This window comes from Vanacampus margaritifer, chromosome 1 (genome assembly GCF_051991255.1).
Source record: "Vanacampus margaritifer isolate UIUO_Vmar chromosome 1, RoL_Vmar_1.0, whole genome shotgun sequence".
Lineage (NCBI taxonomy): Eukaryota > Metazoa > Chordata > Actinopteri > Syngnathiformes > Syngnathidae > Vanacampus > Vanacampus margaritifer.
Genome location: NC_135432.1, coordinates 7,902,253 through 7,918,486, shown reverse-complemented (window position 1 = coordinate 7,918,486; position 16,234 = coordinate 7,902,253). Strand labels below are relative to the sequence as shown.

Genomic DNA, 16,234 nt, shown 5'->3' with positions numbered 1-16,234 from the left:
GCAGGACATTATGCTGTTGTTCAAAATCAAATGCGAGTTGTAATGTGAACAGAATGTGTCCGTCACGTGACGTGCAATACGACGTCAAAAGACGCAGTTTTTTGTCGGAACGAAATATAGTTCTGTATGTAAGGGCTCATCGCTTTTCAGCAGAGTGGCCACAAAATGTACTCAAGTAATAGTAGCGTTACTTCGAAATATTATTACTCAAATTAAAGTAAAAAGTAGTCATTAAAAAAAATCACTCAAGTACAAGTAAAAAAGTATTGGCTGAAAAGAATACTCGAGTAACTGCTTGAAAATGAAGTCTGATTTATATATTTTTTTAAATTTCATCAGACAGACAAAATCATAATTATGGGCAAATGCTAGCATCTTCAAATCATAAAATAAAAAATTATTTATATTTAATGTTTTAAAAATTTATTGGGGTAAAATTTGTATTAAACTTTCAACTGCAATTAATTAATTAATTAATTAATTAAATGATGCCCCCCCTAATGTTATTGTTCAAACTAAAATAATATTAAATATACTTTTTAAAAATAAATAAATAATAATAATGCATCAGATTTATATAGCGCTTTTCTAGACACACAAAGACGCTTTACAATGGAATTGATACATTATTCATGCACTCACACATTCACACTGTGGTGACGGTAAGCTACTTAAGTAGCCACAGCTGCCCTGGGGCAAGCTGACGGAAGCGTGGCTGACAATGTGCGCCTACGGCCCCTCCGACCACCACCAAGCATTCACACCTTCCGTACACCAGTGTGAGTAGCACTGGAGCCAATGTGTGTGAAGTGCCTTGCCCAAGGACACATGACTTGTGGAAAGCGGGGATCGAACAGCCGACCTTCTGGTCGCCACATTAATAAATACATCTAGTTGTTTATGTAGAGTTGTAGAGTTGTAGTAGAGTGGTTCTTGGGCATTTAAGTTTGGTGTAAAGATTTTGAGAACCACTGCAATAAATGATATTTTATGTCAGATTTTATTTTTGGTATTTCCAAAAAATTATGTTTAGAATAACACAAGTGTAAAAGTTCTCATTTTGCCTGAACCACACTAGCACCACTTTAAATGGCACTTTGCCCCAATTTCAAATGTGGTATTTAATGTTGCAAAATCCGCCATTGCAATTTGTCTCGGGTTTGATGAATCCCATTGCGAGTATCATCGGCCACATAGCATAACTGAGCAATATATTGGCAAATATTCTTTGAACTGTGTGGCAATATTGCCTGTTTGTCAACCATGGGTGAGCCACGTTAGTAGATTAGCTTCCACATCAGTTTGTGCAAACCTTTTCTAAATCAGGCACGACGACTACTAGTGCCACAAATTGTACGTGCAATAATAGTATCAAGAATATCTTGTGTGGTACAAACAAAACATTTTCCATTGAGAAAAGAAAACATAAAGCCTCATATACATGATTTTGTTTGACTGGAGATGCTAACAGGACACAGCAGACTTGCTTAACAGAAGGAGGTCAAAAACAATCAATGTTGACATTTGAGTCCATTACTCAGAACTTAGCACATTACAGCCAACAAGCATCAAAGAAATAAGCATAGGGTGACCTATATGCCCGCTCTTTGAATTCACAAGCTTCCTGTTTTGGATTTGACATTCGCAAATAAAACCCGATTTGAGATGTGAAGAAAGAAGCTATCAAAACAGTTGCGCGGCCTTCACAGTTATAAAAGGCATTCTTTGCTGGATGCAGGGAAGATTGAAAGTCATTTATGATAATTTCATGGAGTGTTTGTGGGGTGCGCTGCGTGGACGTGCATCTTTTATCTTTGACACATGACGAAACGCAGCACACGGTACATGGGAAAGCAAAGCAAATCCTTGGGCAAACAATAATTTGTGTCACACTAGCAACAGCGTCAACGTGCACGCAGGCACGATTAATACAGCGTCCCGCATTACCAGCGTCACCCACATAGATAATGAATGCAGCACCATGCCTGTCAAAACTGTTGGCAGCCTGAGTTTAAGTAATACGAGCATGCATCACAACACTACCATTACAGCTAGCACAAAGACGGTAATACAACAAATACGGGGGCATAATAAGCAGTCATTCTGCTCGCTGTCATCGCCACTGTAATTTCAAACCCAAATAAAGCCGACTCCTCCTGCAGAACTCAACTGACTCCATCATGGAGAGGCATAGGGAATAGAATGCGCGCCGCCGAGAAAATTTCAAGACGGATGTTTAGGAAGTAAGTCCTCGGGCGTTAAGCAAAATATTAATGAAAGAGAGGACAGACAGACACACCCTGGGAAATTCGATAGGAATATCTTAAATGAAGCAGAGGAACAAACAACGGGCTGCCGTTGCTGCCGGCTGGCCTGCATATAGAACGGCAGCTTCCGGGGGGCATTACACTATGTTTTCATTAAAGCAGCAGCTATATGAAGTCATTCTATTTCATTACTAACCAGCAACTTGAAAATCATTTATGAATAATAAATGGCGGACTGGCTCATAATGAGGAGATTCCGAAACTCTGTGACTGCCATGGCGACCACAAAATCAACATTAGTCGGGTGTAATATTGTTGGGCCATCCAGGGCGCGTTGTGTTAGCGCAATGCATGTTTTTAATGCGTCTTCTGAAACTTCTGTCTTTGTTCGGAGCGTCTCATCATCAACTTTTCAATAGAGCGACTTCAAAGGAAATTACTCCTCAGCCACAAGGCGTTGGTTCCTTGCTTTTCCTTCATTAGGATATACCGTACGCTGCAAACTCATGACTCACTTTCTCTTTGACATACTAAAGGTGACGTCATTTTGTATTCCACTCCATTCCAATTTTAGCGAGGCAGGTTCCCGCAAGTTCACATTCAGGTCCTCAACTATTCACGCGTCTAAAGGCCGGTTCCTCCTCAATCCACAAGGAGGCAGTGTTGCTGTCTCCATCCGAACGGGAACGAGACGTCTTACGTTTATCGTTTCATTATTTGAAATATAAAAACAAAAAACTAGCCTTTATAGAGTTTTCTATTATGTGCTCATGTTGGGAAACAAAATACCACCCTAATTTGTTTCCCTTAACCCTGGAGAACCCACGGGGTCAAATTTGGCCCCTATAAATTCTGCTACTCAAATAACAAAGACCTTCTTTTTTTTTTTTTTTTTACAAATTTAACTTCAAAAGTCCAGAGTGCCACTTCTGACCCCTGCATGGGGCCATCTAGTGGATGAATATTGCACTTACATGAGCCAGAGTGGTGGTGACAAGATGGCTGGCAACATGCTGTTTTGTTGAGCTGGAAATCAATCCAAACAAAACAATCTTCTCAGCAAACCATCAGATGGTAAAATTGTATTTTTTTTGTTAATCTATTTCATATCATGTTGCAGAATGCCTAGGAGTATGTTTTTTATATATATATTTTGATAAATTATAGCAACTCTGAGCTAGTTCAAAAACAAGGGTTAAAATTGAAAAAACATATTTTGGTGTTCAGTGAACTTATAGCAGTCATTTAATGTATAATTCATAATTTTCCAAAGAAGAAAAGGGTTCTTGGGTTCTCCAGGGTTAAGCTTGCTTTGCCTTCACTGGGAAGACGCTCTTCTTCTATTGCTACCTCTTTGGACACTGCTGCTGTGAGAGGCGTCGAAGAAGAATATCCAATATCCAAAGTAACAACTTGCATTCCTAACCTAAGCATTGCTTGTAAAAATGTGCTTTATTTTGAATAACAGGTCCATAGAACTAATCAACCAATTTTGGCGGGCTACCAGGGGTCGAAATTCTCCATAGGAATGAATGGCCCCATTCATTTTCAATGGCCGGGCTACCAGGGGTCGAAATCTCCCATAGGAAATGAATGGGCCCATGCAAACAAGCGCTGACCCCCGAGGACGCGCATTTATCAGACCCAAAACCCACGCGGGTTCGGCAGGCGGCGGTCCGCGTTCCTCTGTCCACCCCTCCCACCCGACCACCCCGGCGGAAGGAGGAGGGGGGCGGCGGGGCCAATTACATTATATAATCAGTATTTTTAAAGATAAAAGGTTATGGTACACACACAGCTGCATTGACACATACAGGGTTGGGGAGTCCAGATCCAGAAAGTAAAAACCCTGAAACACTTTGGCTTTACTCACAGGTGCTTCAACTCAACATGTGAAGACAAGCTCATTTACCTGCCAGTTGGATTCCCAACCCTGGACATGTATTTTTTAAGATACACACTATTGGAAATGCATTGTGATAACATACATTATATCCGTCTTAATGAATTGCTGAGGTATTGGATCTGACTCAATATCGGCTGATACTCAAATTCAATCATTCGACTGACTCGGGTAAAAAAAATGTGATCAGCATATCCCTACTTCTACCTTCTACCTCTAGATTTACAAGCCTAAAAAAAGGTTATCAGGTACATTTCATTGCATCTTATACAAATGTAAGCATATATAAACCTGAAAATCTTCAAATCCTGACCGAATGCTGAGTTAAAAGAGACATTTTGTGAATGATATCAATTAAAAAATCTTTGCTGTTTTGATGACATTGTAGTGGATTAGAATGTTCTATCTTATTGTAGAAATCTCCAGAATCCTTTAGAATTGTATTTCCTCAAACTATGACCAGGAATATAAAAAACGGTCAGAAATATATATATTTTTTAAAACAACAATAAAAATGGTTAAATAGATGTTTTAAAAATATATTTTAAAAGAATATACAGGGAGTCTTCAAGTTACGTCGGAGTTCCGTTCCTACGCTGGCGATGTAACCCGAATTTCGATTTAAGCCAAATTTCACCGTTCATTTACATAAAAATACTTTGTACAGTAATTTCTAAAAAGATATTTGCGCAACCTGGAAGACACCGGAACCAATGTTTCGTGACGGCAGAGCGGAGCTAAAGGAAACTTAACCACGAAACTGTGAAGCGCCTGATGGCGAGCCGACCTGCTCAATGGACGCCCGTTGCTGGAGGTAACAACACAACTTTAAATAACTTTAAAATGGCGTGATTACTGTGGGAAATTAACGGAAAAGAAGGTGCTATGGACGAGGCACGGGCGCCGTAAAGTCGAAACAACGTGGGTGTCATGTTCCTTGGCCCGCTTGTTTTCTTTTTCTTTTCAGTTATTAGGGGCTGGCCAATGGGTGGAGCTTCCGGGTTATTGTATGTCAATTGCCCACTGCCATAGCCAGACTCCCATTTCCTCGCGTCATCAGTCCTGGGGACTTTTTCAAGTCTTTTCTTTTGCGTAAGTACCTTCTGTCATCGTTACTCTAGTTCTATTTTTTTTTTTTTTTGCTGTTTTGGTTTTGGTTACTTTAGATCTTATCTCAGCTACCCTCAGTTGGAGGGTTTGTTTTTGGTATTTTTGTTTATATCCTGAAGAGGGTCTTCTGCCCAAATTTAGTCATAACTGTTTTAATTTACTTATTTCCTCAATAGACCATTTGTCTGTGGTTGAAGTCAACGTGTTAGTATGATTTCTTTGTAAATCTTATCTTATGCCGGGTGTCGGTTTGTCTGGGGTCCTCCTCTATTTCCACAACAATAGACCATTTGTCTGTGGTCAAAGTCGTGTGTGTATTGAAGGATGTCTGTTTCCTGGGGGGCTTTATGGTACCGCCCTTCAAGATAGTATAAGAATGTTGTAAGTCCTCTGAAATCATCGCACTTGTGAGAGGCTGCAGCCATTCTCTGGAACTCACTTGTGCCCGGAATATTCTGTAGAAATAAGAGCTTCGAAGTGACTTCATCGATCTCCAGCCTGCATTCGGATAACCAACATTCTCACTACCCGAAAGAAAACGAACATTTCCTTCAACAATCCTATTCTTGCGTATTACATGCTCTTTTGTTTGTACTTCGTACTGTACTCATTGTGCTTTGTCTGCTTCTTGGGGTCCTTTAACTAACTCGTAACTCGAGAACTCCCTGTATAGGGTGCATTGTAATAACAAAATACAACAGATATATGCATAGTCACATGCCGACCAAATTCAAATGAATATGTACGCCATCTACAATAAGAGGGCCCAATATGATGTACATCTTCCTGTCCTCTGCGACACACACAAGCAAATAAGACACACTGCGCAATAACTTTTTAAGCAAATCAACTCTGTAATACCCCAAGTGAAACATTGATATAAAGCTGACAGATATCAATTATTCAAAGCACCAAATAATGATAATGTGGATGAACAGTCTGGCGCTGACACGGGGGAACAGAAAGAAAATGGCTATATGAGTTGCAGGATATTTGTTACAGGAGCAGACAGTGTAACTATAGCATGAGCAAAACACGTGACGTGATGTGATGCGTTGCTGTTATTCCAATAATAACTCTGCGTCAACCCGCTGGGCACAAACACCCGCTGTTGGACTTTTTGGCGGCGATGAAAGGGAGCAAACAGAATGTCTCTCGTTTATTTGCACCTTTGAACGCAAAGCAGAGCTTTTGCCTATTTCCTGATATGTTATGAACCAAATTAGTAACTGAGTCAGAATTTATGTTTCTGTTATGTAAAAAAAAACAAAAAACATTTATTAATTTTTTTTTATTGATTTGTTGGGTTTTTAAAAAAAAAAAAAAAAAAAAGGAGAGCAATGATGATGTCAAATCGAATGAACAATACTGAGCTCTCCTGTAAAAAAAAAGAAATGAAAAAAAAATAAAAAAATAATTTATGTTTGTGCAATTTCTACACTGTTAATTTAAAATAATGTAAAAAAAAAATTGTATAAAGGGATGGATTTTTTAATTTTTTTATTTAATTCATTTATTAATCAACAAAATAGCCGACATATTAATCTGCTATTAAAATAATCGTTAACTGCAGGCCTAATTGTGCTCAATATTGTAATTACGATCATTATTCACAATTATTCATCATGTTAAGGAAATCATCTGTATTTTCATCACAAGTAGCGGTTTTAAAATCAACATTAGACTTTATAATAAATGGATGATCATTTTGGCGGCACAGTGGCTGACTGGTTAGCACGTCCGCCTCCTAGTGCAGAGGACGTGAGATCGAGTCCGGGCTTCGGCCTTCCTGGGTGGAGTTTGCATGTTCTCCTCGTGGTTGCGTAGGTTTTCTCCAGATACTCCGGTTTCCTCCCACATTCCAAAGACATGCATGGCAGGTTGATTGGACACTCCAAATTGTCCATAGGTGTGAGTGTGGATGGTTGTTTGTCTCGTCTGTGTGCGCGGACGAAACGTCTCGTCTTTATAGATATCTATGCTTGTTCCTTATATTTAAGTTCCCGCTGTAGTACTTGTTCATGCGTTAATTTAGGCATCTTAAGGAAATCTTAACCATGAGTTTGCCCCCTGGTGGTTGGCTGACTACTTGTTGAAGAAATCATTGATTAAATATGCTGTAGAGCCTGCATTTTAAATGTAAATATCGCTGGTCACATGAATTTCATTGTGGCTGCCAATTTCACGATTAGCCCTACAGCAAAGCCATGCCAAACTCACCAAAAAACAAACAAACACATTCTTAATGAGTCTCTCATTTCAGACAAGCGTTGTTGTGACTGTTATGGAAAGCAAAAGCAGGTACCTGTGCATTTCCGAGTGCTGTCTTCTTTCTTGGATGCACTGAGAAGCCTGCAGTCAAAGTTCTCTTCCCAGAATTCAGCAAACCAAACGTTCCGACGATTGTTCTCTAGGGTGAGCGCAGTAAAGTATTCATCAAACCCTGGGAAGTGAGCAAAAGAAGAGCAAACCTCAGTTCCGGCCCAATTATGGTGCAATTCGAACCTGCAGGAAATGAAGTGCAGCAGCAGCAGTGCGCTTGTGGCCGCCAGGTTTCTGGAAGCTAACCAGCAAGCGCCACCTCATCAAACTTTGACCATGGCAGTGGATTTTTCTTTTTAAGCACTTTTTTGTCTTCTTAGAAATTGCACTAATTAAAAATAAAATAAAATACAGGCTGCATAATGAATAGCACCAGTCTTTTGCCTGGAGCAGGAAAGTCCTGATGGTACTGAGCTGGTTTCTTTACTTCATTGAACTAGCTGGTGGTGGTATGAAAACAGGCACTGCATATTAAAGTTAGGATCATTGTAAAAGGCCTGCTTCAAGCAAAGGGAAGGAAAGACTCCATACAGGATCTTTCTTTCTTTTTTTTTTAGAGCAACTTTTTCCACCTAGTGTGGCTCAAAATCCTAAAACAACTTGATAATTTTCCATCATTTGTATAAAAAAAAACACATTTCTATATTTAATGATAATAATAATTTCATTATTGTGTAATACATCATTTGAATCGTGGGTGGCAACGACTAACAGAGGTTGGATGATTCACATTAATTTCTTTTCAGAAGTCCACTGACTGATGACGCCATGCAGATTGATCATAACCTTACGGAAGGAACCACACGGTGCACATTTGTCTTGGCCAGGCCTCACCTAATTAAGGACGCTGAAATCCAATCATTAGCGGCTCTTATAGATGTAATTTATAATAACACTTGCTGTTCTATTTCTGTGTCAATCTTCTGTCAGAGAAAATAACATAACCTTCATTAGAGGTAGAGTAGAGGTTGGTATAGTGGCACCTATGGCAAGATTACCATTTGTCGGAGAAATAATCACCACAGAATCTCGCCAATGTAGCTAATAATCCACAATGAGGACGATTAAAAACAATCTGTGATGAGGTGAAGATGTAAAAAGTGAACCGTGACATAACGAGTGATGACTGTGTTGCATATTGACCCATTAAGGCTTAAAGTGCCTGGGAAAACATGCCTCTAAAACCTACTGTATGGATGACTTTAGAATCAACCCCGAAAACCTGAAGTTTCCCTGAAAATTCAACAATATTGTCAATGCCTACTAAATAATTGATATCTCAGCTCCTGAAGCAGATAGAAACATAATTCGCAAAACAGGGCTGCACGATAATTATCGGTCACCGATATTGTCATGCATAATTATGTTTCTATCTGCGATCTTCTAGCTGTGATAATTATCGGCAATTATAGGCCAATTTGACGTCATACAGATGAACCCGATAATAAAGAAATCAGATAATAATAGACTCGCCACATTGGTCCGTCTTTCGGGGTTGTGGCTCAAGTTGTGCCCAACTCCTCAACCCTCCCCTTTCCTATAGTAGTGTCACATATTTGTGACACCATCATGCGCGCGACCACGTGTTGACAGAAGATGCATCATGGCGACATGGCAGTCGCCAGTGTGGGCTTTCTTTACTGTGTCGATTTACCGGTCGATCTACGTTCCTACCCTCACCTATGGTCACGAGCTGTGGGTCGTGACCGAAAGAATCCGAAAGATCCCGGATACAAGCGGCCGAAATGAGTTTCCTCCGCAGGGTAACCGGGCTCTCACTTAGAGATAGGGTGCGAAGCTCGGTCATCCGGGGGGGGACTCAGCGTCGAGCCGCTACTCCTCCGCGTTGAGAGGAACCAGTTGAGGTGGCTCGGGCATCTGGTTCGGATGCCTCCTGGACGCCTCCCTGGGGAGGTGTTCCGGGCATGTTCTACCGGCGGGAGGCCCCGGGGACGACCCAGGACACACTGGGGAGACTACATCTCTCGACTGGCCTGGGAACGCCTTGGGATGCCGTCGGAGGAGCTGGCTGAAGTGGCTGGGGAGAGGGAAGTCTGGGCTTCCCTGCTAAAGCTGCTGCCCCCGCGACCCGACCCCGGATAAGCGGAATTGAAGATGGAACGGAACGGAACTTACACTTGTTGCGTTCACACAAACCTAAGTTTATTATTATAAATATTCCCCAAAAAATGTTTTAATCATCAAACAACTGTGTTGCATCTGCGGGTATATTTACCTTCAACACTGGAGTGCAGTTGTAATAGCCTCGGGGAATCGAGTGGTAATTATTCGTTGTCCATTCCATTACAAAGCCGTCGAAATTTTCAACATCCTCATTGTCTCCAAACGTATTTTTTAACAATATGTCACTGGCGACTGGTTACACTGGTTCGAAGTTCTCCCGTGCCGTCGTCAATCACCGTCATTTATTTCATAACTCCCGCGAATCTGCGTCTGCCATGAATGCTCGAATAAAATACCAGGACATGATACAAGGTACACGTCACCCTCATGTTTATATTCTGATGCATTTCATCGGCTAAGATTTGGTCAAAACTCAACAAAATTACGTATCCACTCTCCCCGGCTTTAAAAGGAGAAGAGCGCAGGAGCGATTTGCGGCCTTCATGGGTTAAAGCAACTCTGGCAAGTACAATTTATCCAAAAAGTTATTTACTGTCAGTAGAAGTAACTAAGTAAATGTAACTTGTCACTACGCACCTCATAACTAATATCATTTGATTCATCGGACATGTTAAAGGAACACAACATTTAAACTACACCGTCCAGTGAAAATGGTGGGAAAGCGAAATAATCAAACCGACGAAATAAATGCCCAGCAAAAAAGTTACTCCGATGAGTTTGCTTATCTCATAACGCCCCAGAGAAGCGTCAGTGAGCAACGTGACCTTGGTCTCTCCTCCAAGCTAAATATACAGTATATGCATCAAGGACATGGTTGCAAGGACGTGGTCTCTGAGGACCGTAGAACATCATTGGAAGAAATTGCCGAGTAAAGCAGAAAAGGATGAGACCTGTTTGGCAATCGAGGTTGTCGAGGAGCTAAATCAACATATTGTATTTGATCACAAAGGCTGTCTTAAAATACACGAAACGTCTCGCAATCAATTCTAGCCGTGTAGAGTAATCACATGCTAATGTTTGAGTTTGTGGCGCATGGGTGAGATGATGATCCCAATATGTGATGTCAAGTCAAGCTTTTAAAGCGGCACTACACATGCAATCATATCTTGTAAGCAAACACAGCTTCTCATAAAGCCGACAACACCAGTAAACTTTATGCCACCTTTCAACGGCTTTCGCTGTTTTTACAAGCGGCACGCTGTAAAAAGTACAGTAGCTCGAGAGGCCCCCAAATGTGCTACGTGTGCAATACCAAACATACACTCATGTTGTCATTAGCAACTAGTGAATTGGCTTGTAATGTTGGGAGTGTCCACCAGTGGGCACAAGATTAGATACACATGCCAAATCAAGTAAGATAAAATCAAGTACGTAATATTCTGTCCTTAAAAAGACGATAGAGAGGTTTTTTTCGAGACTTTCAGAGAGGTTTTGATTCAACAATATGCTCTTTGTTTACTACTATTTTTGCAATGTGTCACACTGATGACTGCTTATAACATTTTGACTGGAGATGACGTATGTATGAAGCAGGTAGGATGCACACATATATACTGTATGTATGTATACGTATATATTAGAGATGGCACAAGATACAAATACAGATCAACATGAGATTTTCGCAAAAATTATAATATATAATGTCTAATATAAATTTCCAAGTTTTGAAAATGTTTTCTTTTTACCAAACAGACAGCAAATGATTTATGATTAATCTCTAACGTGCAAATGTAAACAAAAAGGTGAGTCACTTTTGCTATAGGCTTAATTTTCAAATGCTGCTGCAATAAGAACTGAAGTGATATCTTTCCTCTGACTGAATAGTGACTGAAAAAGACTCGCAGCTATCAAATATTTTGGTATTAGGATATCCTACTGAAAATTTGAACGATCGGGTATTTCAATAAAAATAATAAATATATTTTTGCTTTATATATATATATATATATATATATATATATATATATATATATATATATATAGATTTATTTATTTATTTTCACAGTATTTAACTGTATACTGCAATGATTTATGGGTAAAACAAGGAGCATTCTGGGTAAAAATAAGGTACAGTAATGTGCATAATTAGCGGTAAAATACTGTATATTGTACAGCAACTATACTTTGGCATGTCTATATGTGGATTACAGGTAAATACTGTAAAGATTGTTGGATTTTGGCGGGTATCTCTATAGGAGAAGATGCAAATAGCGGACCCTGTATTGTCGCCGGAGCAAGGACAAGAACAATATTTTAGCGCGAGGGCAGCCTGCATTGTCTTCACATCGCATTTCCCCGATAAACAGGCAACATTACAACTAACATTCATGTATGCATGCGGCTGCAGAACGAGGATTAATTTTACAACAAGGGTGGCATAGTGGCTGACTGGTTAGCACATCCGCCTCAGCGCTGAGGGCGTGAGATCGAATCCGGGCTTCGGCCTTCCTGGATGGGGTTTGCATGTTCTCCCCGTGCCTGTGTGGGTTTTCTCCGGGTGCTCATGTCTCCTCCTTCCAAAGACATGCATGGCTGGCTAATTGAGCACTTAAGTTGTCCCTAGGTGTGATTGTGAGTGTGGATGGTTGTTCGTCTCTGTGTGTGCTGCGATTGGCTGGCAACCAGTTCAGGGTGTACCCCGCCTATTGCCCAAAGCCAGCTGGGATAGGCTCCAGCGACTCTTTTGAGGAATAAGCAGTTAAGAAAATGGATGGATGGATTTTACAACGGGGCAGCACGGTGGCTGACTGGTTAGCACGTCCGCCTCCCAGTGCAGAGGACGTGAGATCGAGTCCGGACTTCGGCCTTCCTGGGTGGAGTTTGCATGTTCTCCCCGTGCTTGCGTGGGTTTTCACCGGGTACTCCGGTTTCCTCCCACATTCCAAAAAACATGCATGGCAGGTTAATTGAACACTCTAAATTGTCCCTAGGTGTGAATGTGAGTGTGGTTGTTCGTCTCTGTGTGCCCTGCGATTGGCTGGCAACCAGTTCAGGGTGTACCCCACCTACTGCCCGAAGCCAGCTGGGATAGGCTCCACCACCCCCGCGACCCTTGTGAGGAAAAGCGGCCAAGAAAATGGATGGATGGATGGATGGATGGATTTTACAACGACGTACTGTATTATGTATTTACAGGAATTTACTGGGAACTTTAGTTGCCAGTAAATTCCTGTAAATTACGTAGAACACAAGAAACGCTTGTAAACTAGAATACAGTGAATTGCTGTAAAAGTAAACACAGTAAGTCACTGTAATTTGTATACAGTAAATTTTACATGAATTAGCTAGCAACTTTTTTGCCAGTTATTTCCTGTAAATTCTCCAGTCAATTCGTTACAGTGCAGATCCTTATCCTGTATTTATACAATTTAACAAAAACACTACACGTGTTAATTATTAATGAACAATCAATAAGTGTCGGCTCACTATTTGGCAAGTAATATCAGACTTAAGTTTAAATGAGCCTGAAGACATATTACATCATTAGTACCTAATGAACTTGCAAAAGGGCAAAACAGCAGAGCTAATTTTAGCCTATTTGGCAAGCAGTACATCACTACTTCACATACTTTTAATAGGTCTTAATATAGTGTACACAAACTAATTATGGTCAATCTATAAATCCTTAATAAAGATACTTTGCAAAGTGGTACCTAGAACAGCTATAATTACACCCACCATAATAACCGTGTTGTTAAATTAATAATGTAGCGCTCAGCGTCGGTCGAAAATTAGCAATACTAATTTCTGATACAGCTCATTCATTGAATCTTATTAGTCTTAATGTGGTATTTTGCCACTAAAACTATACCTTATTATAAACTAAAAGCCGGGTTAGCATATATCAATTTCAGAACGTTCAAAAGATTAAAGAAAAAATGGTGCATTACTTTAGATGGATTTGTGGTGAGAACAGGCTCCAGTGTGTATTTGTCAAAGGATGAGAAGCAGACATAATGTAAGGACTTAAATGCTTACAATAGTGCAAACCTCATCTCACATGATAATAATGCCAATTGGAGTATCAACAAGCTAATCTTTCCAAACTTTCTGTGATGATTTCAAATCTCTTGTAATCCTTCAACATTACGCAAATCTCAATTCTTCATTATCTGTAATTAAATAGATAAAAATGGAGGCAGCCGAATGTCCGGCCCCGTCGAGGGTGCACAGTTGAAACATGGCGGCAATAACGACGCATGCCATACCTCTAATGGAGGAGCGCTTGGGCAGGATGGTGATCGCGCCCACTGCTACGTCCTCCAGGTGGTGGATGGGACTGCTTTTGGCACCCCAGCTGTCAGATCCGATCCACAGGAAATGGCCCACTTGATTGGCCCTCTTTGTGGCATTGAGGACTCCCCTGCAACAAGGACATTTTGCTTAGAAAGTGGGCGTGTGTAATTCGACTGTCACCCATCCATCTATTTGTTTTGCTTTGCTGCTTCTTCTCATGTGGGTTGCGGGTGCGACTTTAAGTCTGTAACTTTCATCACAGGTACAATTCAAAAATCCTGGAAATCACATTGTTGGAATTAAGAAGAATGTTTTTGTAAATTAACCCATGGGCAGTATTTTATTTTGAAATGGCTTGGTCAGAACCAACAAAAAGCCAAAAAATGGTCACAATAACGCCTAGGGGTTAAGGTGGCAAATAAGTATTCGATGAGGCTCCATGCAAGCTCTCATCCCGTGGGGCCGAAATGATCATGAAAACGGTTAGCAAAAATCCCAGAAGCACGCAATCCTAGAAGTGACAAAGATTACCAGTAACAATTTGCCGGCAGGCAATCAAATCCTGCAGTGCCAGACATGTCCCCCAGCTTAAGCCAGTTCATGTTCAGGCCATGCCAGAGAACAATTGAATGATCCAGAAATGGACTTGAAAGAATATCATGTGGTCAGATGAGACCAAAATTCTTGGTACAAACTTGAACGACTGATCCAATCCATGTTAAAGAGAAAAATGAATGAAAACCTCCTACCATCAGTGAGCGCAGTGAGGGTGAACATGGCTGGGTCTTCCACACTCTAAAAACAGATTGGTCAAATCTACCAAAAAAGGGTTAAATTTACCAATCTAGCTGGTAGTTATGTGTCCGACAGATCATTTGGTTAAAACAACCACTCTAGGATAGTAGGTGTTTTCAACCGATATATATTGGTGATTGGGCCAACCGTTACAAATTGGTCATTCTGACTAAGATATTGGTTAATTTGTGTTAGAGGCTGACATTTTTTCGGGAATCCCGTGAAAAGAAGTACCACTGATTGTCACACCCACCTAATTGGGGCGAAATGTGTGACCCATCCCCTGAGGGAGTGGAAAGCAGCAGCAGGGGCTGCGTTTGGAAATCATTTGGTGATCCGTCCGTCCGTCCGTCCGTCCGTCTTCTTCCGCTTATCCGGGGTCGGGTCGCGGGGGCAGCAGCTTTAGCAGGGAAGCCCAGACTTCCCTCTCCCCAGCCACTTCAGCCAGCTCATCCGACGGGACCCCAAGGCGTTCCCAGGACAGCCGATAGACATAGTCTCTCCAGCGTGTCCTGGGTCGTCCCCGGGGCCTCCTGCCGGTAGGACATGCCCGGAACACCTCCCCAGGGAGGCGTCCAGGAGGCATCCGAACCAGATGCCCGAGCCACCTCAACTGATTCCTCTCAACGTGGAGGAGCAGCGACTCGACGCTGAGTCCCTCTCGGATGACCGAGCTTCTCACCCTATCTCTAAGGGAGAGCCCGGCTACCCTGCGGAGGAAACTCATTTCGGCCGCTTGTATCCGGGATCTTGTTCTTTCGGTCACGACCCACAGCTCGTGACCATAGGTGAGGGTAGGAACGTAGATCGACCGGTAAATCGAGAGCTTCGCCTTTCGGCTCAGCTCCTTCTTCACCACAACGGACCGATACAGCGTCCGCATCACTGCAGACGCTGCACCGATCCGCCTGTCGATCTCCCGCTCTAACCTACCCTCACTCGTGAACAAGACCCCAAGATACTTGAACTCCTCCACTTGGGGCAGGACCTCCTCCCCGACCCGGAGAGGGCACTCCACCCTTTTCCGACTGAGGACCATGGTCTCGGATTTGGAGGTGCTGATCCTCATCCCAACCGCTTCACACTCGGCTGCGAACCGCTCCAGCGAGAGCTGGAGGTCACGGCTTGAAGAAGCCAACAGCACCACATCATCTGCAAAAAGCAGAGATGCAATGCTGAGGCCACCAAACCGGACCCCCTCAACGCCTCGGCTACGCCTAGAAATTCTGTCCATAAAAGTTATGAACAGAATCGGTGACAAAGGGCAACCTTGGCGGAGTCCAACCCTCACCGGAAACAAATTCGACTTACTGCCGGCAATGCGGACCAGACTCTGACATCGGTCGTACAGGGACCGAATGGCCCGTATCAGGGGGCTCGGTAACCCATACTCCCGAAGCACCCCCCACAGAACTCCCCGAGGTACACGGTCAAACGCCTTCTCCAAGTCCACAAA

General features: G+C 41.9%; 1 protein-coding gene across 2 annotated transcripts in view; it reads right to left on the bottom strand.

The window, feature by feature from the left end:
* Window positions 1–16,234, bottom strand: part of grm7 (glutamate metabotropic receptor 7) — a 153,138-nt gene that overhangs the window by 56,096 nt on the left and 80,808 nt on the right. For both annotated transcript variants that reach the window (XM_077575950.1, XM_077575941.1), the window contains exons 4-5: window positions 13,956–14,110; window positions 7,586–7,723 (exon numbers count right to left, since the gene is read on the bottom strand). In XM_077575950.1, the coding sequence (XP_077432076.1) occupies window positions 7,586–7,723; window positions 13,956–14,110 (293 nt within the window). The remainder of the gene's footprint in view (window positions 1–7,585; window positions 7,724–13,955; window positions 14,111–16,234) is intronic.